Below are 25243 nucleotides of genomic sequence, written 5' to 3'. Positions count from 1 at the left end.
CAATTTCCGAACATGTTCAAAGTGATGTCCTTAAGTCATATCTTCCTGGTTCTTAGTGCACTGAATTGGATGGTGTATCTGGATCTCCAGGATGCCTGTTAACATTTGCTGAGCCTCCCTACTCAGGCATTACCTCCACTTCACAGTGGATTCCCACCAATACCATTTTTGATTCTACCATTCGGTCTCACAACCGCTACTCTAAGCTTCATCAAAGTACTAGCTATAGTGGTGGCGTCTTCAGGAGGTCACTAGTTACTGACCACCTACACTGCACCATTGTTCTTAACTGCCTGGGCTTCTGCATCACTCTTCAAAAATCCCACCATGTTTCTGATGAAAGAAGCAAGTTTCTTTGGCAGGGTACTAGACACAACTTCTGTGAGAGCATTTCCTGTGCCTCAGAGAGTCTTGGATATTCAGAATATAATTCTGGTGTTTGAATTTGAAATGGATCCAGATTCAGCAGGGTCCCTCACTTCTTGGGCTTGATGACCTTGTGCGTCCTGTTGATGCAGAAAGCCAGATGATTGGTAAAAGCCTTCAGTGATGCATAAGGTGACTGTGACTCTGCAGTTGTCTACAGTCCCAGGTCACCATTGTTATAGATGCCTTCTCATTGGGCTGCAGTGGTCATCAGATGGAGATGACAGTATGTGCCTTTACATCCCCGTTGGAACAATAAACATACTTAGGTTTGCTAGAGTTTCTAGCGTTCCACCTAACATGAAGGCCTTTCTTTATCACCCCCAATAGCCCCCAATCCCACCTCCTTGTCTTGGTTCTGTGGTGTGCACTTCACTTCTTCACTGCTTAGTTGATGCTTTGGGTTCTACATAATGTATAAGAGGACTGAGCACAACTGATCTCTTTATTCCACACTTTTGGCTAGTAGGATTTGGTATGCTGATGTGTGAATATCCATACTTTGAACTCATCACACTTTCCTCTCTAACATATGTCTGCTTTCACAGCAAGACAGTTGTTTCTCCTCCTCAGTCATCAGACATTTTTCTGTATCCATGGAATTGGAGATTTCACCAACTTTAGCAACAAGAAAATCAGACATGAAAGACACAGAGAGAGGCGCATATTATTTGGAAGGTCCCTTAAATGTGCTTCCAACAGCAGCCCCCACTTCTATAACACCAGAACCATTCCAACATGTTTATCTCCCTGAAACACAGCCTCTTTTGTACTGCTTACAAGAAACTTGTCATATTTTTGCTTGAGTGTGAGGCAGTGTGCTCCCTTTTTTCTTTTTGTCATATTTTTCTTGGTTCTGCTTAGCATCATGGAAGCAGCATAAATTATACAACTTGATTTCCACGCTCCTCATATTCCCTTTTTCACTTTAAGTTAAATTATTGTTGTGCCAATACAAATTCATTCTTCTCAACCTCTCATCTTAAAAAAATCCCTTGTAGTTATCCTGCAACAGAAACAAAATAGCTTACATTCCACATTTCTGCTCAAACTTACTCTGCTTTACAAAACAGTTTATTACTCTGAATCTTAAACAATCTTCATAATATATAATACATGATGGAACATACTGTAATATTAACACCTATTTCTCTAGCAGTGCAAGGGTCATAATGGGTGAGATAGTCAAGCTCTGAGTTGTTTATAAAATCATCATTTTTCTTGTCATTAAAGCTAGGAAAAATGGCATTTATGTTAAAACTGTACACACTGATTATCTGCAAGTACAATGCTGTTGCAAATCCAAACTTGCAACACTCACCGCAGGCTTAAATTGCTTGAAATAAAAAGTAGCAAACTTAGAAACAGTTCACAAGTCTGCTGACCGCATAATAACATTAAACGTTCCACCTACCGCAAAAGCTTTCAAAGTTGTTGCTTTGCAAACAGAATGGGCCCCAAACACTTTCATACAACGGCGGTCTCAGATATTACACCTCCGACCCATGTTCCAGTTGACACTAGTGTCACAGGTTTATAAGGTTTCACATAAGGTAATAGACTCTGACCACCTACTGAGGATCATCTTGTCCTTTGTATGAATCTCATTCTCCTTCACACACCATTTAAATTGTTCTGGAAAAAGAGTTTTTGATGGCATGTGTAGCTGTAGATACACTTGCTTTGCATAAGTCCGGTATTTAGTGTTGGACTCGAAGTGTAACAAGTTGATTTTCGTCTAAAAATATTTTCGAGTCGCAAGATCAAGTGTCTCCTCCTCTCGGACTGTGCATGGGCATCGAGTCCTTTGTTAGATTGTTTTCTTTCTGCTATCAGGTTCGGACGTGTTTCCTCTTGCTCCGGTGAATTTCGGTTCGGTATCTTCTGAACTTTAGTCTACCTTTCTGTCTATGACGGTATAGTCTTCGATCGCATTTTCTATACTTTTATAGTCGATGCGATTTATATCGTCGGGGTCAATTTAACCCCCTTAGGGGCGTCCAAGCCCTTCTTAGACCTATTTCAACAAACTGTAGTCGAAGAACGATAGGCTGATGGAACAAACTCCATTTCGGTTCTGTCCTCGGTGTCACTCAAAGTTTCCCTACATGGATCAACACTGGTGTGTAATTTGAGTCTGTCTGTGGAACACAGAGAAGAAACGTGCAACGCCTGTAGATCTTTTCGGTCAAAGAAGACTCTCCAGGACCGAAGAGTGCATCAAGAAGAAATAGCGTCCAAAGCTGCAGACAACACACTTGACACCTTCGGGGAAGAGCACGTGCAGGAAGGGGTAGGACACCGCACAGCCTTCTCTATTAAAGACTGATTCGGATGGAGACTTGGATATCGAGAGCCAGTCCATCCCACTGGCGCAGTACGTGAGTACATCAGCACCATCTCACCAAACAAAGGCTGTTGAAAAGACTTCTGCATTTGTCACCGGTCCTCCACTGCCCTAGGGCCATGGTTGAGCTGAAAAACACATTGGATGACCTGCCTTCAGGTCCGGCACCGAAAATACATACGACCAAAATGACCCTCACTCTAGTCAGGGCAATGAAGGTACACACTCACCCCCTTGGTAGCTTGACACAAACAGTCAGTCTTATCTCAAAGACAATGTGTAAAGTATTTGTACCAATACGCACAGTAATACAGTGAAAACACTACAAAATGGACACCACACCAGTTTAGACAAATAAGTAATAATTATCTTAATCAAACAAGACCAAGACGACAAAAATCCAACGTACACAAGTCAAGATATGAATTTTCAAAAGAGTAAGAGGTGTACACGTAGAAAACAATGGAAATATTGATTTTACACAAAGTATCTAGTTTGCGTCAAAAATAAAGCTGCACGGGTGAACGTGTGTCGGGAAAGTCAGCAATGCGTCTATTCCTAATTCGCAAGTGAGGCCGTGATTAGTTTCTTCTCCGGTCAGGTCGGCGATGCAGCGGTTTTCTCTCCTGCAAGAGAGCAATGCGTTGATATCCGGACGGGCACCTCAGATCCGAGCAGTCTTGCGTTGATTTTAGACGCCCAGCAATGAGGCATGAGAAATTCGGTCGCACCGGGCTGCATTGGGTTTGCGGACTTATCAGCAGTCGCAAGCAGGTGTTGCGTTGTTTCTCCAGCTGCGATACATCAATCTCCCAGCTGCAGTGGAGCTCCGATTTTAGCCACAAAGCAGATGGTGTATCGTTTTTCAACCGCATTGCAGGTGGTGGTCCCCGCACAGTGTTCTCTGCATGGATTTCAGTCCTTTTTCTGCCAACTTCATCTCTCAAGGGCCCAGGGACTGGATGGAGCACCACTTGGCAGGGCAGGAGTCTCAGCAGAGAATCCAGATGCTGGCAGAGGAAGTCTTTCATGGCCGTGAGACAGGCGGCAAGCTCAGTTCAAGCCCTTGGAGATTCTTCTCAAGCAGGAATATACCACAAAGTCCAGTCTTTGTCCAGGGTTTTGGGTCCACTACTTATATTCCGGTCTGCCTTTGAAGAAGCCCAACTTCAAAGAAAAGTCTGTTGTTTACAGGATCCTGCTTTGCCCAGGCCAGGCCCCAGACATACGCCAGTGGGTTGGAGACTGCATGAGAGCAGGCACAGCCCATTGAGGTGTAAGTGACCACTCCTCCCTCCACTCTAGCTCAGATGGCCCATCAGGATATGCAGGCTACACCCCAGCTCTTTGTGTCACGGTCTGGAGGGGATTCCCAAACAACCCAACTGTCAGTCTGACCCAGACAGGGAATCCACAAACTTGCAGTCACAGATAGGCCTTGCAGTGAAAACAGAGTTTGGCAGTATTTCACTGTTAGGACATGTAAAACACATCTGTACATGTCCCACCTTTAACATACACTGCACCCTACCCATGAGCTACCTAGGGCCTACCTTAGGGGTGCCTTACATGCATAAAAAGGGAAGGCTTTGGCCTGGCAAGTGGGTACACTTGCCAGGTCGAACTGGCAGTGCAAGACTGCACACACAGACACTGCAGTGGCAGGCCTCAGACATGATTACAGGGCTACTGAGGTGGCTGGCACAACTAGTGCTGCAGGCCCACTATTAGCATTTGATTTACAGGCCCTGGGCACCTCTAGTGCACTTTACTAGGGACTTACTGGTAAATCAAATGTGCCAATCATGGAAAAGTCAATTACATATATATTTTACACAGGGAGCATTTGCACTTTATCACTGGTCAGCAGTGGTAAAGTGCCCAGAGTATCAAAAACAGCACAAACAGAGTCCAGCACACAGTCAGAACATGGGAAGCAGAGGCACAAAAGACAGGGGAGACCACGCCAAGGATGCCAGATCTAACAGGAGCCAAAAACATTTCTTTCGTAGCCGACATTTTTGGTTCGAATTAAGCATTCGGTGTCAAAACCTTTGTAACTGCAGACTGTTTAGTGATGGCAGTTTTCGGTTCCAAAGGAGTCATCTTCCATAGAACCAATACTTGAAGTAGTGGACGCTAAACAGTGCAAGCTTCAAAAAAGGGAACAGAAAGGATTATACCCTCTCCTCTTGGTCCAATTAAAAGGAGACTTACATTTCAAGAGACTTTGGATGCTAGGCCTCTCCCTTAGAAAGTCTCCAAGGAAAAGGCTCCAGAACAACCTCCGCCTTCACCACCCCATGCTCCTTTACTTCCTCCTACTCCATCACCCCCACCGTCATCTCCATATTCCACACAGTTCTCTCCACAAACATCATCAGCATCACCTCGCAGGGGTGATTTAAGTGATGTTCAACAGGGTGCAGACCCATGGGATCTGTATGATACTGATCCCATTTTATCTAATGACCCTGACTTATGTCCAGCAAGGCCATCTCTCCCTGCAGACACCACTGCTTACAATCGAGTAATAGCTAGAGCAGTTGTGTATCACAACGTCCAGTTACACACAGACCCAATTAAAGAAGACTTTTTATTTAATACTCAAGCAAGTACACATAAAGAGTTCCAATGTCTTCCTATACTTCCAGGCATGCTCAGACATGCTACTGATATATATGAAGAACCTGTCAAAGCATGGATCGTTACACCAAAGGTCGATTTAAAAAAATAAATAAAAAAATACAGAGCTGCACCCTCTGATCCAACTTTTATAAGACCACAGTTACCACCTGACTCCATAGTGGTAAGCGCAGTGTGAAAACGTGCCAACAGTCAGTCTACAGGTGATGCTCCTCCTCCAGACAAGGAGAGTGAAAAATTAGACGCAGTGGGCAAGAGTGGCTGCCCAAGCTGCTAATTACTGGAGATCTGTAAATTCTCAGGCACACCTGGCGAGGTACGATAGAGCCCACTGAGATGAAATGGAAGAACTATTACAATATCTTCCACCGGAACATCAAAAAAGAGGACAGGACACAGGCAATTTCAAACAACTCAATCAGATTTGCTACTGATGCAGCTGACACAGCAGCAAGGGGGGATCAACACTAATATAGTGAAAAGAAGACATGCATGGTTGAGGTGCTCCGGTTTTAAACCTGAAATACAACAAGCTGTATTAATTAGCCTTTTGATAAAAGCATTTATTTGGGCCAGATATACCACCATAGAAAAACTTATAAAAAGACTCAGAAACAGCTAAGGCCATGGGTGTGTTATATACCACACCTACTAGGGGCACTTTACATAAGCCACAATTTAGAGGTGGTTTCACATCAACCACAGAGCCATCCACCTCAGAACAAAAACAAGGAACACATTTTAATAGCAGAGGTTCCTTTAGAGGATCAGACAGTGGCTCAAACAGTAGAGGAAGAGATAAAACACCTGCCTCTAGAGGTTCGTCTTCCACAGCAATACAGTGACTTTCACAAATCCCCACTATGTGTACATCTCCTGTGGGAGGAAGACTTGTAAATATTTATCTACTATGGTACAACATCACCACAGATCAGTGGGTTCTATCAATTATCCAACATGGCTATTGTCTAGAACTCATTTCCACTCCACCAAATATAGAACCTTGTTTGCACAAACTCTTTCACGACCATCTTGCTCTACTAAAGGAGGATGGAGGCACATTCCCTTCTTCTCAAAAGGGCTATAGAACCAGTCCCTACATCCCAACAAGTGTTAGGGGTATATTCACTATACCTCCTAATACCCAAAAAGGACGGTTCATTAACATCCATTTTAGATCTCAGGCCTCTCAATCTATACATCCCTCAGAGCACTTCCTCATGGTCACTCTACAAGATGTTATTCATCTGTTACAACAAGGTCATTACATGACAGCATTGGATCTCAAAGATGCTTATTTTCATATTCCCATGTATCCAGCACACAGCAAATATCTAAGATTTGTCATTGCAGGAAAACATTACCAATATAAGGTAGTACCATTCGAGGTAACAACAGCCCCAAGGGTATCCACAAAATGCTAAGCAGTAGCAGCAGCCTTTCTCGGAAGACAACAAATGCATGTTGTAGGAAGTTGGCTCTGTATATACTATTTCAAAGTAAGAAATAGTGTGCACAGAGTCCATGGGTTCCCTTAGAGGTATGATAGTGGCAAAAGTAGATAATTCTAATGCTCTATTTTGTGGTAGTGTGGTCGAGCAGTAGGCTCATCAGAGGGTAGTGTTAAGCATTTGTTGTACACACACAGGCAATAAATGAGGAACACACACTCAAAGACTTACTCCAGGCCAATAGGTTTTTATATTGAAAAATATCTTTTCTTAGTTTAGTTTGAGAACCACAGGTTCAAGATTTACAGTTAATACTTTAAATGTAAGGCACTTAGATACTTTAGGAACTTTGAATAAAAACAATATCATGTACAGTCTTTGTAAAAATGGCAATAAGCTATTTTCAAAGTGGACACAGTGCAAAAATCAACAGTTCTTGGGGGAGGTAAGTAAAGTTTAGATTAGGAGGTAAGTAAAACACTTACAAGTCTCAGTCCTGGGGCATAGGCAGCCCACCGTTGGGGGTTCAAGGCAACCCCAAAGTTACTACACCAGCAGCTCAGGGCCTGTCAGGTGCAGAAGTCAAAAAGGTGCCCAAAACACATAGGCACCTATGGAGAACAGGGGTACTCCGGTTCCAGTCTACCAGCAGGTAAGTACCTGCGTCCTCAGGGGACAGACCAGGGGGTTTTTGTAGAGCATACACAAGTAGGCACACAAAACACACCCTCAGCGGCACAGGGGCAGCCAGGTGCAGTGTGCAAAGCAGTCGTCTGGTTTTGTGTAGGTTTCAGTGGAGGGACCCGGGGGTCACTCTAGCGGTGCAGGCAGGCACAGGGGGGCTTCTCGGGACAGCCACCACCTGGGCAAGGCAGAGGGTCGCCTGGGGGTCACTCCTGCGGTTCCTTTAGGTCCTGGGGGCTGCGGGTGCAGTGTTGGTTCCAGGCGTCGGGACCCTTGTTATGGGCAGTCGCGGTCAGGGGGAGCCTCTGGATTCTCTCTGCAGGCGTCGCTGTGGGGGCTCAGGGGAGTCGTCTCTGGTTACTCAGGGGCTGCAGGTCAAGCCGGGGGCGTTGGGTGCAGAGTGTATAGTTTTACGCTTCCGGCGGGAAACGTGAAGTCCTTGGAAGTTGCTTCTTTGGTCAAAGAAGTAGCTGGTTTTGAACAGGGCCGCTGTTCACGGGGGTTTCTTGGTCCTGTAGTCCAGGACAGTCCTCTGAGGCTTCAGATGTCACTGGTCCCTGTCGGATGCGTCGCTGGAGCAGGTTTTCGAAGTTGGAGACAGGTCGGTAGGGCTGGGGCCAAAGCAGTTGTTGTCTTCCTCCTTCTCTGCAGGCTTGTAGGTCAGCAGTCCTTCTTGTTTCTGCAGGTTGCAGGAATCTGATTTCCCGGGATCTGGGGAGCCCCTAAATACTGAATTTAGTGGTGTGTTTAGGTCAAGGAGGGCAGTAGCCAATGGCTACTGTCCTTGAGGGTGGCTACACCCTCTTTGTGCCTCCTCCCTGTGGGGAGGGGGCACATCCCTAATCCTATTGGGGGAATCCTCCAAACTCAAGATGGAGGATTTCTCAAGGCAGGGGTCACCTCAGCTCAGGACAACTTAGGGGCTGTCCTGACTGGTGGGTGACTCCTCCTTGTTTTTCTCATTATCTCCTCCAGCCTTGCTGCCAAAAGTGGGGGCAGTGGATGGAGGGGCGGGCATCTCCACCAGCTCGGATGCCCTGGGGCGCTGTAACAAAAGAGGTGAGCCTTTGAGGCTCACCGCCAGGTTTTACAGTTCCTGCAGGGGGAGGTGAGAAGCACCTCCACCCAGTACAGGTTTTGTTCCTGGCCACAGAGCCACAAAGGCACTCTCCCCATGTGGCCAGCAACATGTCTGGTGTGTGGCAGGCTGGCAGAAACTGGTCAGCCTACACTAGAAGTCGGGTAGGTATTCAGGGGGCATCTCTAAGATGCCCTCTGGGTGTATGTTTTCAGTGTAGCCATTATGGAACTGTGGAGTTTGTGTCTGACAAACTCCCATACCATATACTCTTATGGCTACCCTGCACTTACAATGTCTAAGGTTTTGCTTAGACACTGTGGGGGCATAGTGCTCATGCACATATGCCCTCACTGTGATGCTATTAATTGTGTTTGACCAATGACTTTGTGTTTCACCACTGCGCATATTAGTTGCTCAATGTTCACCAGTAGCACATTATATGTTTTGTTCAGTTTAGCTGCCTATTGGCTTTAACATGAAGTTAGCCATTACATTTTGTATTCAGTTTAGCCGCCTATTGGCTTTGACATGGCATTAGCCGTTACATTTTGTATTTAGTTCAGCTGTCTATTGGCTTTGACATGATATTAGACATTACATTTGATATTTAGGTTAGCTGCCTATTGGCTTTGGCATGACATTAGACGTTACATTTGATATTTAGGTTAGCTGCCTTTTGGCTTTAACGTGGGGTTAGACATTGCATTTGAGACATCGCAGATGAGCTGTGTTTTTTCCAAGCTGTGTTTTTCGACAATATGGACCAAGCTGTTTTCTTCACACCAGACCTTAGCCGATAAGAGCACGTAGATTTTGTGTTTACCTCGCTATCCAGTCTGAGAGTGAGTGAGCTCAGGAGAATTGGCCCCTCTCCAAGGTTCCTCGGCTCTCACACTGAGTTTGCTTTTAAGGATGACTCTGGGCTACAGTGAGTTAGATTTGAATCTGCTTGACTTCAGACGGGAACTAGACGTCAGTTGCCCGTCTCCCGTTTGGGTAGAGAATCTCTTTCTCGCAGTTGACCAGAGTCATCAACTTGCAGACCCCAGAAAGATGAAGCTGAGTATAGGCCCTACCGCCTTGCCCATACGGTGATGAATTTGACTTTTATGCTTTGCTTTGCAGTTATGCTATAATATATGCACCTATATTTGCTGTGTACATTGCAACTGAGAAGTACTTTGATATATTTTGCTTTCATTGCTGCGACTACTTTTGAGCGTGTGCTTCAAGTCTACTAATTTCGTCTCTCAGGAACTTGTGGGTGGGGGAGAATTAATAACAATAAATGTCTTCTTTAAACTCAGAAGTGCATTCCAGAGAGGTCTGTAAGCTCAGTTATGAGATAAGAGGGAAAGCAGAACACTCACCTGTGGTATAGTGCACCCTGCCTTAGGGCTGTAAGGCCTGCTAGAGGGGTGACTTAGTCATTTTCTCCCCACCAGCACACACACGCTGTGAGTCAGTGTGCATGTGCTGAGTGAGCGGTCCCCATGGTAGCATAAGACATGCTGCAGCCCTTAGAGACCTTCCCTGGCCTCTGGACCCTTGGTACCAGGGGTACCAGTTACAAGGGACTTACCTGAGTGCCAGGGTTGTGCCAATGGTGGAGACAAAGGTACAGTTTAGGGAAAGAACACTGGTGCTGGGGCCTGGCTAGGAGGGTCCCAGTACACTTTCAATCAAAACTTAGCATCAGCAAAGGCAATAAGTTAGGGGGTAACCATGGCAAGGAGGCATTTCCTTACAGTGGCCCACACCGCCACATAATGAGGACAGGAAGGGCCGTCATAGGTGGCCCTCACCCACCGCCAGGCTGCCTCCGACAGGCAGCCTGGCGGTGGACGGCATCATTATCCGACAGGGCAGCTCTGCTGCCCCTCGGATAATGATCCCAATTCCCCCAGCCTTTCCCTGGCGGGTTTCCCAGCCAGGGAAAGGCTGGCGGAAGGGGTGCTCGGGGGGCCCCTGCACTGCCCATGCATTTGGCAGCTGCACCTGCCGCACAGAGGCATTGACGCAATGTCCCGGCCAGGCATTCTGCTGGGCCGGCGGGTGGAAACAATGTTTCCGCCCGCCGTCCCAGCAGAATGTTTGTAATACGGCCGGCAGGGTCCTAGGGGGGCAGGCGGTCGATAGAAAGACCGTCAGCCTGAACACGGCGGTGAAAACCGCTGTGTTCATAATGAGGACCAAAGTGTTTTAGACTTGGAACGGGAGCATATCAAAGCCAAACTATTTGTTTATCTCAAATGATGAATGAGCGATGCACAGAAAAGCTGTTTATATATCTAGCATCACCACTGCACAAGAAGCAGGTCTGTTTTTATATCAATCCTTAATGTCTCTCAGGAGAAAATAGCAAATCTACTTGAAAGTACCTGCCCTTCAAAAGCTGTGGGACCAAACAGCATTCCAGTCAGCCTGGTCAAACTAGGTGTTATCCAGTTTTTAATATTTCATAGATTTACATGCTTGAATCATTCCTCGTCATCGAAGTGGGAGTCCCACAGTTCCTTAGGAAAGCAGTAAGCAAGAACCATAAAAGGATATATTGACAGTAGGCCATCAGTTTAACAGCATGTCTGATTTTTTTTTTTTTTTTTAAAGGACCAAATGCCACCTACGACCAATCAGGCACTAGCATCCTATACTCCCAAGAGAGGTTCTTTTCCTCAGATTTTCTACTGCACGTCATGTGAAGGGAGTCTCCCTGAGCTCTGCTCAGTTTTTTCATATGAAAACCCGTTTTTCTACTGCTACAGTGTCTGATTCGTCCAAAAAAAGGTCTCATTCGTTCCTGCAAATCCTGTGGGAAGAAAAGACTACATATACCCTCAACATCAGGTGAAGGAGTGTAAGATCTGTCAAACCTTCTCCTCAAAAACTCTGAAGATACAGAGAAGGAAGACTACTTCCAGAGGTCCTGATCTACAAAATCCAGTTCTTCAGGTGAGGACAGTGATACTACCTCTAAACCCCATAAAAGGTCAAGATCCTCTGAATATGGGCGTTCTGAGTAGAGCAGAAAAACTCACATAGACCCTTCAAAGGAGAAAACTCATCTAGTCTTTGCAGTGTCAGCCTCTTCACAGCGGTCCACTCCATCCCTGAAGAAAAGGAGACTCGTCATCGTTCTCCTTCTTCAGAAACGTCGACATCGAGAGCAAAAACATCACTGAAGACCACAACGGTGACAACACCATCGACAGAGTGTCGACGATGGCTACAACATTGACTGCCACCGCCATCTCGTCGACGACGGCCATTCATACACCCATTTCATCCTCTAAGGTATTTGGCTCTGTATCCTCAGAGACGGTGGACTTAACATTGCCACCATTCATAAAGAAGATTCCATCGATGAAGCAGTCGTCACTAAAAGGACTGTCAACAAGGTCTAATCCATCCTCTGCAGACCCACTGTCTATGGTCCCATCATCTGCAAAACACCGACAAAGAAACCATCGACGATGTCAGCACTGTCATCAATTACACCATCGATGGGAGAGACATTACTGCCACAATATACCATTGCCACCTATGTGTTAGCGTCAACTGATCCTGCAAGTACTATCTGGATCATTAATGTCACAAAAACTACTCTACATCCTGAAGAAACTTCTCCAAGCAAAGTTCATCCCTGCTGCCTAGCCACCTATTGAACTAGGAGGAATCTGATGGTGAGGGGACACACACAGTCCCTCAGAACTTCACGTTAAATATAAGGATGATGACGACGCGTATGACCAGCAGTCATGCGGGGTACAGCAGGACTATGAGTCGTGCTATACTCCGCATGGTAAACATTATGAGCATTATGAGTATCCCCAGCCAAGACGTGATACCTTACAGATGCCTATGTCCCTTATCCAAGATTTGCAGGCCATGCTCCAAGGCTACAAGTGCTGATTTCTGGACTCCTCCCAGAATCAGCAACAGCAGCCTCCGCAACCTCAACCTATTTCTCCGGCCACACCGAGGATCATTCCTCCACCTCCAGCAGCCTCAACAGTAGCTACACCTCCCAAGGAGGATGATACCTCCTCGGAAGAAGAGAGAGAAGAGGGAGAGATTGTTGTTCCCCAACACCCTCACGATGAGTGGGATGTCTATTTAGCCCCTACTGCATCTCGTCTACCTTCTCATCCCTCAGACTCTTCCCCCTGAGGACATTGGGGGTTTCCACAACTTGATGGACAGGACTCCAATGCGTTTCCACCTGCCAACGTCTGTTTCTCAGTCAGATTGTTTTCTTCATGATTTTAAGGAGCAGGCCAGAAAATCAGTAAGAGCTACTTCCATTATTGACTACATTTGGAGCAAAGGGATTAAGATTATGAAAAATCAAGCTACATTTCCACCAGTACCACCTTGCCTGGATAAAAGTACAAAGCTACAGAAGATTCCCCGGCTTGCCTAATTGGTCATCCGAAACCGGACTCTGTTGTTTCCCACGGTGCTCAAAAACATTCTAAAAACCCTTCCATTCCGATATTTGCTCCACCAAACAAGGACGGAAGCCGACTAGACAATGTAGGAAAGAGGTTCTCCCTTATGTCTGCTATCACTGTTTGTGCAGCCAATATCATAGCAATTCTAGGGCATTATGACTGTCAGATGTGGTTGGATTTCAGCAGCTTCATCGACCTCATCCCGGAGGATAACAGATATGAGGCAAAGAAGATACTACAGGAGGGCGAGCGTACTTCTTTGAAAATCATTGATTGCACCCTGGACATCGCCTCCACAGGTTTTCGCTAATTAGCCAGAGCAGCAGTTTTACGTCGCCAAGAATGGTGGAAAGACACATAATTTCGACCAGAGGTCCAAAAATCATGCACATGGCCTTTGATGGCAAACCTTTATTTTAGATAACATATTATTAGCAATGAAGATGGACAGTGCCAGGTCACTCTGTACTTTTCAATTTAAAAAATGACCCTTTCAAGGGGCCAGTGGGAGAGGTTTTTCTTCATACAGAGGTGGTTACCAGCGACCACATCCATCACAATCTCAATAAAGGCCTCCCTACCATGAGGCCTATTGCCAGCCGCCTGCAGCAGCCTATAGCAAGCAAGGTGGATGAGGGAAACAGCCCAACCAGGGCCGGGACGCAAGCAGCCAACAATGACCTGAACAGGTACCTACTACACTTCCTCCTTCCTTCCATTCCACCCAAACATCTCGAAAAACCTACACCAATGGAGTGAGATAACATCAGACAAATGGATGTTGGATATTAGAAGTTACAGTCATACCTTGGAGTTTGTGGAGAGATCCCCAAACCGTCCTCCGAAAACAGCGTACCCACTCCATCTTCACTTACTAAGGAAAGAAGCATTACTAATGCTTTCCAAGGGTGCGGTAGAGAAGGTTCCCCCTCATCAAAGAGGATTATGCTTGTACTCCCAGTTTTTCCTAGTGAGAAAGAAAACAGAGTAGTGGAGACTAATACTGGACCACAGAAAATTAAAGAAAGTTGTGCGCAAACAATCTTTCAGTATGATATCCCTTTCAGACATCCTTCACCTTCTAAACAGCAGAGACTACATGACATAATTGATTTGCAGGATGCCTACTTCCACATCTCCATTCATCCCAGGCATCGCAAATACCTCCGCTTAACCGTAGCTGGTACCCACTATCAATTCAGAGTCCTTCCTTTGAGACTGAAGTCACCCCCTCAAATCATCAAAAATGTTTTACTCCAGTGGCAGCTGCACTTCGCAAACAAGGTTTTTAAGCATTTCCCTACTTATCTGATTGGCTTCTTGAAGCATCTTCACCACAACAAGCTCCACAAGCCACCACGGCCTGTCTTACACTGTTTCGCAGTCTAGGCCTCCTGGTAAACCACCAAAAATCATCCACCATACCAACCCAAAATAATCCCTTACTGGGTGCAGATCTCAACACAACTGAGAACAAAGCTCTTTCAGAAGACAGACAACAACAGTTATACCGTCAGGCTCTTCTTCCAAGGCCGCACCTTTCCCTGCACTGGAGAAAACAAAAATATGTACTTTCTTATCATGAACTGTTCGTGTTTGGTGAGAGAAATACAAAGAAACAACCTTAGTTTACCATGTGGGAAAACACAGCTCAACTGCAATGTCTCAACTGCAATGTCTAACTCCACGATAAAGCCAATAGGCAGCTAAACTGAATACAAAATGTAATCTGCAACTGGTGAACATTGAACAACTAATATGCACAGTGGTGAAACACAAAGTCAGTGGTCAAACACCTCTATTTTTACTACAGACGTGTATAGGCTGATGAACCTTTTGGATCGCATGGAGTATCCTAGCCATGTAGTGACCAGTGTTATCAATATTCAGTATAACTTAGCAATAACCACTAAGAGAATCATTTATTATTAGATAATTATGTCAACATTTCATGAATAACCACAACTCAATATACGCTTTAATCATTTTTATTTCACTATTAATTTCAATTCTAGTGCATAAGACTAACTCAAAACTTTATTCAATCAGCTCAGAATTAGTTTATTAGCGACGACCAATAACACAGTCTAATCAGAACTTGAGAAAACATATGCTCTAATGCTTCAGCATAAGCCAACAAAGAAGAATATATCAACATTAATAGCAGAGCTCAGCAATCGTCTCGTCCATCATTTGTCACGGTCAACGTCACCCAAAGGATCCTTACCTAACCCATATTAGCATTAGCATGTGGGGCTTCATGCGAAAACAATTTAGAAACAAGAATTTGCAAAACATCTAGCTAAGAGGAAAAACAATAAGAAAAACAGCGCAGTTGGTACCTAAAAAGAAAAGGCACAAAAGTTAATCAGTCACATCGTCATAGCTACCTATCCACGGAATGGATCCGCAACAAAGTCAGTCTTCGTCCTTAGGTCATCAATTGATCAGCAACACATCAGGCTCTAAAGAGCATGAGGCCATTGACAGAATCTCGAACCGCGTCTCTTGACGTCAGCTTTTCACCCCTCGCATCTGAAGTTTTAGCCTCTTGTCATGACTTTTTATTTGAGTTTTCCAGTCCATCCCCCTAATTCCTAATTGGTCAATTAATCTTCATATGTGACGCTACCCAATACATTCTATTCTACATATCTATGAGTTCTAGTATTTCATCGTTCTCAGCTCATTGATTGGTTCACTGTACGATGTCCTCATCATCCGGCTCTTCAGGTATCGGAAATGTTGCATCTTCCTCTTCAGTCAGTGTCTCTATTGTTTGAGTCCTGGGAAAGTACATCTCGTCTACTCGACACATAATTGTAGCAATTCGACTCCATCATCTCCTGTCCGTCGGTACATTGCAGAAAATTCTAGCTAAGCAAACTTTAACATTGAGTGGTTCAGGGTCAGGTTAGTATTTCGACTTCTCTCCAGCATGCTCTAATAATTTAGCTTCTGCATGAGGCCTGGCAAGACTAGGCCACAACTTTGGCTAAGTTATCTCTACGATATAATGCAAAACATAGGTTATACATCTCAATATGGCACATTACTACATTATTATTACACATTTTCATTATTTCACACATTTTATATCATTTTAGTATAAATTTGTATAAGTGACGGCCATTCTTCGTTTTCTCTACAATTAATTCATCTATGAACTTTTGTTAATCAAATCACATAAACATTAATTAATAATTTCTAATTAGCAAATCTGCTTCAACAACCCCAAGGATTGTAGAAGCATTACAGTTGTGGACTCAGATAAATCACACCTCTCAAGAGTTGACAGTCCTGCCCTCAGTTCCACTCTTCATCATCACAACCGATGCATAACGGGAGGGCAGGGGTGGTCATTTGCAGGGTATGTTGATCAAATGAGAATGGTCCAACCATCAGAAACTGATACACATCAATCTCTTGGAATTAAAAGTGATATTCCTCACGCTGCAGGCGTTTCTGTCACGGGTATCGGGCTCCTCCGTGTTGGTTCGTACAGACAACATTACCAGCATGTATTACATCACCAAACAGGGAGGAACACAATGTCTGTTCCTTTCTCAAGAAGCGCAGTCCTTCTGGAATTGGCTCATTATATACAAAATCTCCCAGAGGGCACCTGTCTGGTGTGGACAATACTCTCACAGACACACTCAGCAGAACAGAGGACAGTTGCCACAAATGGGAACAAGATCAGCAAGAAGTTTACAAGACCTTCTCACGCTGGGGCAAGCCAGCATTAGATCTCTTCGTAATGGGCCAGAACGCCAAATGCTAGTTCTACGCCAGTCGATACCCAGGGTCATGGGGAAAGCCCTCTCGATGCAATTGTCTGGGATTTTTGCTTACACTTTTCCCTCCTTCCCATTGCTTCCCAGGATTCTCAGAAAGATGAAAACGAAGCACTGCCGACTCATCCGGGTAGCTCCCAAATGGCCCATACAACATTTGTTTATGGAGCTGATTTTATTATCCGGACTGATCCCATCCGTCTTCCGAGGAAACAAATCCTCATGATGAGGAACCAGGGCAAATCTTTTCACCCAGAGCCAGCCTCTTTCCAGTTCCATGCATGGCTCCTGAGCTCTGAGTTTCGAAACATGACTATCGATCAAGAACGCCGAAGTATACTATCCAGAGCATGGTCTGAAAGTACAGACAAGACTTACAGGCTGAAGTGGAAAAGGTTCTGTGTTTGGTGCCAGCAAAACAACTTGCACCCCTTTGAAGCCTCTCCTGAACAGATCATACCTTATCTTCTCTCATTGGCCAAGTCTAGCCTTGTTCATGCCTCAATTAAAGTACACCTTGCTTGCAATCTCAAGGTACAGAGGTTCAGCGCCAACTGCATCACTTTGCTCCACAAGACTCACCAAGCAATTTATGAAAGGGCTATTCAGAACTTTTCATCCTATGTGACCACCTCCCCCAGAGTGCCATCTCAAAATCATCCCCTTGCAGTTGATGAAATCCCCATTCAAACCAATTCATAAGGCTGAACTGAAGTTTCTTACATGGAAGGTCGCAATTTCACTCGCTCTCACATCCACCAGAAGAGTCTGTGACATATAAGCTTTTACAATTCAGGAGCCCTTCCCATTCTCCATGGGCGAATTTGTCCTTCTCAGATCAAATCCGAGGTTCTTCCAAAGGTTCCTTCCCATTTCCATCTTAATGAGCTGGTCATACTTCAGGCTTGTTTTTTCTAACTCTGTCTACACCAGCTGGAAGAACTGTTAACACAATGGACATCACACGCTGCCTGATGTTTTCGCTCCACTGCACTAAACGAACTCGTAGAATGGATCAGCTGCTAATTTCTTATAGTCAAGGGACAAAGCCGACAAAGGCCACAGTAGCACAGTGGATCTCAGCAACCATTCAGTTTTACCACTCTAAATCTGGCATAACACTGACCAGAACGGCTAAGGAGTACTCCACAAGAGCAGTGTCCACTTCAGCTGCCCTCTTTGCAGGCATCCCACTGGAAAAAATAGGCCGGGCTGAAATATGGAAGAACACTTGTTTCTTTACGCAGCACTGCTGCCTTGAGTCAGCACAACACGGTGATTCAGCCATTTTTTAAGGCAGGCCTCTTTATTTAATAGAAATTTTCATTCATGTTATTTCTTGTTTTAATTATGTTTCTTAATTCAAATATTCAAGTATGGATTTTTACAATTTCAAAGATATTTCATATTATATTGATGGTGGTATTTTCCATCATACTTAAGCATATAAAACTGATATGGTATATTTACTATTATGAAATGTTTTTGCCTTTACCCACCATCCACTAAGAGTCATTGCAGTTGCTTGTAATACTACTTGCTATTCTGAGTCAAGCATGTGAATCTATGAAAGATCCAATACTGGATAAGAAAATAAGTTACTTACCTGTAACTGCAGTTATCCAGTATTGGTATCTTTCATAGATTCACATGCAGCCCACCCTCCTCCCTTTATATTTGAGAACATCCTTCACTCTTGTGCTTCAAAATATGAGGGAGTATTTTAGGAGTATTCTAGAGGGTAATAGGGCCTGATTGGTCATAGGTCAAGGTTGGTCCTCTTTTCAGAAAAATAAATAGATAGGCTGTTAAACTGATGGCCTTCAGCCATTATACCCTATTATGGTTATTGCATTCTGCTTCCTTAAGGTTCCGCAGGACTTCCACTTTGACGACTGGGAATAAAGCAAGCATGTGAATCTGAAAGATACCAATGCTGGATAACTGCAGTTAAAGGTATGTAACTTATTTTCTTCCCTTCTGGAGTTTTTTATTGAAACATCTATTCTTGAAAGTAACATCAACTGGGGTGAATCCTCCATCATTGAACTGCTCAGTTGTGCAACCTATACACAAAAAGGGTTCAAAACAAGATCCCGACAACTAATGATTAATTGCTTTACTAGGTTTTGAAGCAAAATATTTGATAAACTTTCTTATGCTATTAACCAAAGAACAGCACCTAATACCGTTCACTCACACAGGGTTTCGCCCGGGTTGTTCAACCAAAAACAACGGCACAATGACTCTTCTGATGAAAACATTGTCTCAAAATAATATGGCTTTATATGCATTGGTTTTTAGACTACTTCACAGCTTTCGATAAAGTTAATTGGCAATGGCTATGCAACAAACTTATTAACTTTTATTTGCATGGTCTTTTTTTAATGACTCAAACATTATGTCAATTTAAGAGACTGTCATTTACTGTTTTACAACTAAATCTCATAATTGTATTGTTAAAATAATTCCATTTTTAGTTTCAGCGTAAGGTATGTTGGGAAATTGTGTGTAGTTTATGTAGTAATTTGTTACTAAGGTTTTTTAAAGAACTTTTATTGTGTCAGAAGTAAAATGCCCTTTCTTATCTTTTATTGTAATGTATGTGATTAATACAATAAAACTTAAGTCAGTAGTAGTATGCTGGAGCAGTGTGCACCCTAGGATAGTGATGATGATAATAGTGGGGGTAATAGCTTGATTCACCCTCATTACACTTATGATTCCTTGTATCTTGATTTACAGAACTCAAGTGGGCTTTGATATCTCTCCTAAGACATACCTTGACTCGCCACATGGACCACCAATGGAAGAGAGTGCCTCAATTACAGTGGTGGATCAGAGGATAGCCGAGGTGCTAGAGTTACAGCTGCCCTCTGTTGAGGCAAAAACAAATGTTTTGACAGAAATTCTGCAGTTGGGGCCAGCAATATCAGAGTATTTACTTCCATTTAATGATTCCCTCACAGATACTGTGATGGCTGCCTGTTCAAAACATGTTCTCACCTTCTTGGGGCCTGATGTCATAGACTGGCACCTGGTTACTCATTTTGTCACTAATCACGCTACTCCAGAGAACCTAATTGTGTAGGCATCTACCAGTAAACTGAAAATGTCTCACCTATCCCTCTGAGTAGGGAATCTAAACGTATTGACGCCTTTGGCAAGCATATCTTTCTTCAGTTTGGCATTGAGGTTTGTAAACGCAGTATGTCTGTTGGGCTGATAGACCCATACCCTTTAGGACACTGCAAGGGATACCTTGCCAGCAGTCCTGAAAGATTTTTGGGCCTTTCTAACTCAGATGATACACAATAGGCAAGATCTGACTAAATATGTTATCTGTGCACGTTTGGATATCACAGATTGCCATGGTAGGGCTTTAAGTACTTGTGTGGTCCTTCGTCGATATGCCTTGATGAGGTCCACTGGGTTCTCTGGTGATGTACCGGATTCTTTGATTGACACGCACAGGTGGAACTTACATGCAACTATGCTTTGTCTCTTCCTTGGCCATCTGCAGCCAGGTTGGCGCTGTGCGATGGCGCCTAGTGACATGTAGGAGCATTGTTAATAAAACCCTCCAGATCCAGTCTCATGCCTGGGGAATATTCTGAGGTGAGTTCTTACCTAGATGGAGTCTGTGACCTGGGGACAAACAAGATAACTTTCATGGGATTGTGTGAAAGCTGCAATGTGAGAGAAGTGACCTAAAAGGTGACCTTCTCTCCAAGGAAAGTGAGGGAGCTGATTGTGTTGGCTTTTTGAGTTATGCAGGTGGATTTGAAGATGGTGTGGTTAGGAGAGGTAATGGAGTTGCATCAAGAAGGGGATGATGTGATCATATTTCTCCAGGCCCAAGACAAGATATTCTGTGTTGTGTAGAATGCCCTTAAAGTGGTGACAGAGTGGAGTCCGGGATGCCATAGATCGAGGTGTTTACTATCAAAATGAGAGAACATGAGGGCTTTAACAGCAGTTCTGATGTTGCTTCCTGGAAGAAACAAACTCTTTTTTTTTTTTTTAGAATAGAAAGCTTTCACCAGGCTGTTCTTGATGATGTGAGAAGATGTGACAATATCTTATGTTAAATGTATCTGCATTTGATCACACTGCACAAAAACTGCTATTGGGGCTTCTCATGTAGACCATAGCATACAGTTTGTGGTATAATTCTGAGAGTTTTACGCTCTCATAATAATTTTGTATTTTTTCCTTCTATTGCTCTTTCTAATTTCTTCAGAACCTGATGCATCTGAAAGAAAAAATGAAGCCATGGATGTTGCTGGAGCTGTTGCCAGGTACCTTCTACTTGCAGAGCATTCTAGTATTGTTTGCAACCATATGAAGATAATCTAGTGTAATGTTAGGAGAGGGACAGAGTGAATGTGTTATGCTTACATGTAGTTTTATCATAACTTCAGATTTAAAAAAGAAACAAAAAACCGAACAATTGTCAATGATCTTTGTGGGGATATAACCTGCAGAAATATTAGGAGAAGGTTTGTTCTCTCGTCTTTTCCTTCTGTCACCACTTGTTTTCTATTCCGGAGATGTCATGTGTTTGTGTATTGCACTGGCCTTCTGAGATCAATAAGGTAAAGCTGAGTGTTGATAGTTACTCCCTCGTAGGAAGTGCAACAAGGGTTCGAGATGTGGGCCATTAAAGCCAGGCAGTGCAGTTCGTTCACAGTCAACATAATATAGCCGTATTTCAGCTGATCAGCAGTTTGTTTGATATACTTCAGTGGAGTCATGCGGGAAGTTGAAATGCCAGTATGTAGATCATTACTGCGCTCCAGATGTGTAAGAACAGTTCCATAGCCATGGTTCTCAAGACAGGATGGTAGAGACTGATTTTGTGGAGGAGTGGTACATGAAACTAATCAAATATGGAAATTTGTTTTTGAAGGAATGGTTCCTGTTGTTTAAGAACAGGCATTTTTCCTTGGTAGTAAGATGAAGAAGCTTACTTTCAGAGAGTCAGGCCCCAGTCTGGGACGGTTTAGAACTCTGGTAGGAAAGTGCCCAATTTGGCATGGTTACCCCCCAACACACTTTTTGCCTGGTATTTATGCTACATGAGCAATATTCCCCTACAGTGTCATTCTTAGAGCTTGTAAGTGCAGTGTGGCCATATTAAGTGCATGGGCTGGGAGTTTGTCATTACGAACGCCACAGCTCCATGATGGCTTCACTGAAGACTGAAAAGTTTGATACCAAACTTCTCAGCACAATAAACCCGCACTGATGCCAGTGTAGGAGGTATTGTAAAATGCACACAGAGGGCATCCTAGAGATGCTCCCTGTATTTTACCCAACCCTTTAGTGCAAGGCTGCCACTAACAGGCAGGTTTCTCACCCCATGGGGTGAGAGCCTTTGTGCTCTCTGGGGTCAGAAACAAAGCTTGCCCTGGGGGGAGGTGCTTCACACCTCCCCCTGCAGGAACTGCAACACTTAGTGTTGACTCTCAAAGGGTCAGGCCTCCTGTTACAGTGCCCCAGGGCACTCCAGCTAGTGGAAATTCCCACCACCCCAGACCAACCCCACTTTTGGTGGCAGTACTTATGGGCAAATTAAGTAAAACAAGGATGAGTGGCCACTGCAGCTAGGATCATCCCTAAGGTGTCCAGAGGTAAAGTGTCCCCCTCCTTGCAAAATGCTCATCTTGGTTTGGAGGAGAAGAACCAATAGGGAAAGGAGTGTGTCCCCCTCCCCAAAGGGAGTGGGCACAGGGTGTAGTCACCCTCAGGGAAGGTAGCCATTGTCTACTGCCCTCTAAGCCCTGTAATGCCCCTAAATCTAATATTTAGGGACACCCTTGAACCTTATGCACCAAATTCCTGGGGACCTCACGACAGAAGAACTGCAAAACCGACCCCCAGCAGTGAAGACTCCAGATGATAAATAACTTGGCCCCAGCCTTACCGACCTGTCTGCAGCTTTCAAGACTCCTACTCCAAAAAGGCAATGCATCCTGCAGGACCAGCAACCTCTACAAACCCCCAGAAGACTGCCTGCCTAGCAGAGGACCAAGAACTCCAGAGGATAGCGGCCCCGTCCAGAAGAAACCTTCCAAAAGGACTCCAGAACGGCCCTGGATCCGCAAGCCCTGTCCACTCTGCACTCGACGCCCATGGCCCAAGTCCAAGTGGCCCACCAGTCCAGAGAAGGTCCCCAGGTGATTGCGACCTCGATTCCACCCTGGGTTGACCTCTCCTGGTCAACACAACGACGCCTGCTACCTGAATCCAGAGGATCCCCCTGACCGTGAATGGATTCAACAAAGATTTCCGACACCTAAGGAGACCCCTGAAGCCCCTTGGCCTTGGGGAATCTGACTGATGATCCAACAATGTGCAGCAGGCACCTCTCCTACTTATCCAGCCTTTGGTTTTCTAAAACAGCCCCCCTGGACCAAGCCTACAGGATCTTTTGTGACCCCTGGTGTCTACCCCCATTGAAAAGCATTGAGTGCCCAGCTCTGTATTTGTACCCTGCACCCGGCCACCCCTGTGCCGTCAGGGGGGGGTGATTGGTGCCGACCTGTCCCTCCCCAAACCCCTGGCGCTGACCTAAGCCCTCAAGACATGTGTCCTGAAACCTCGGGTACTTACCTGCAATCTCTTTTCTACCGAGCACCCCCAATCCTCATTGGATTCCTTTGAAAACCCAATGCCAACTTTGACCACTGCACCCAGCCGGGCCCATGTTGCCGGTGGTGCCCTTTTGGGGTCAACCTAAACTTTGACCTGTGGACATCCTAACCCCTGAAGACCGAAATCGTAAGTCGTGTACTTACCTGTGGAATGTGTAAATACTCCACTCCCCAAGCCCCAGGAGTCTATTGACTCCTATGAAAAAATGCAGTCAACTTTTAAAATTGAAAAGTGTTACTTACATGTAAACTGCTTTACCTGCAAAACCCGACCAAAGTACCTTTGATGCATATGTTTGATACTTACTTAAAACAGTACTTACCTGCAACAAAGACCTTTTGGTTCTAGTAATAAAGTAACCAAATATATTTTTGCTATATAAAAACAATTGGCCTGGAGTTAGTCACTGAGTGTGTGTCTAATTTCTTGACTGTGAATGTACAACAAATGCTTTGCACTTCCATCTGATAAGCCTAACTACTTGACCAAACGACCACAAAAGAGGGCATTAGTATTATCTACTTTAAGCCTCTGTTAAGCCTTCTGGGCAACCCCTTGACTCTGTGCACACTACACCTCATTTTGGTATAGTATATACGGAGCCAGCTTCCTACAAGGATGAATTGGGTCGTATTGGGTTTCAGTTTGATATAGGCGCTAGTAATACAAGACTGGTTGAAAGTGAGGTAAATTTTGAGTTGGGTGATGTTCGTGGTAGAGATGAGTTTTAAGTAGATTTGGTTGTAATCAACATAGTGATGGATCGGGATTTTACAGTTTGTCAGGACAACTTTGAGGTTATCCATGTACAGCCTGAAGACCTCTAGAGATAGAGTAACTCTTCTGGTCACTTTGATTTGATAATTGCGAATCATTGCTGATAGAACTGGTATGAGAACCAAAGTTTATTGTCAGTGAATTCCATGTTAGAGAATCCCAAAATGTTGAGTTGACAGAAGGCAAATGTTTCCATTAACATTACCTTTCATAAAGAAGGCATTGTCTACAACAGTGATATCATTTGTATAAATGCAGATTTACTATGACTAAGGGGAGGAAGCCTCAGAGAGGCATTAACCATTCTCATATCATTCTTTTAAGAGTGTTTATATCTCTGTGAACCCAACTGAGGGTTAATTTGATGCATTAAAATAGCATATAGTGCAAATGATACTTTTCAATAAAACTTGATGCCAAAGAAATAAAAGTCCATAGTGTCAGCATTGAGTTCATATAAAACGTCTGTGCAAGTGCAAATTCGTTGAAGGTGTAGCATGCAATACACAAGTGTCTCTTTTCATACTTTCAGATAGCATATGGTGCAAATAGCAACCCATTCTATGAATGTCAAGCTAGTTGCAAGCATTAGTGCAAATGCAAATTCACAAAAGCTGTAATGTGTGGTGCAAAGAACTTGTTTCATACTTTCGTACCAGGGAAAAAGGCAAACCATTGGATCAAGTTCCCTTCAAGAGTTACTGCCAGTAACAAAAGCGCAATGTGCAATACAAACAACTTGTACTGAGATGAAGATCCGGAAGCACTCTAAGCCTTTCTCCCCATGACAACATATCTGTATTCTTAGAACAATCCAAGGGAGAGTTTCTCCATTCTCAGTTTAAAGTGCACGAGGGCTAGTGTAAGGACCAATAATTACCGGCCGTGCTCCCTCAATAACCTGCCTGGTGAAGTATTTA

General features: G+C 44.3%; 1 protein-coding gene across 8 annotated transcripts in view; it reads left to right on the top strand.

The window, feature by feature from the left end:
* Positions 1-25243, top strand: part of TP53BP1 (tumor protein p53 binding protein 1) — an 848450-nt gene that overhangs the window by 469383 nt on the left and 353824 nt on the right. For all 8 annotated transcript variants that reach the window (XM_069222604.1, XM_069222600.1, XM_069222601.1 and 5 more), the window contains one exon: positions 21130-21187. In XM_069222604.1, the coding sequence (XP_069078705.1) occupies positions 21130-21187 (58 nt within the window). The remainder of the gene's footprint in view (positions 1-21129; positions 21188-25243) is intronic.

This window comes from Pleurodeles waltl, chromosome 3_1 (genome assembly GCF_031143425.1).
Source record: "Pleurodeles waltl isolate 20211129_DDA chromosome 3_1, aPleWal1.hap1.20221129, whole genome shotgun sequence".
NCBI classification, from domain to species: Eukaryota; Metazoa; Chordata; class Amphibia; order Caudata; family Salamandridae; genus Pleurodeles; species Pleurodeles waltl.
This window is presented reverse-complemented; position numbering and strand designations above follow the sequence as displayed.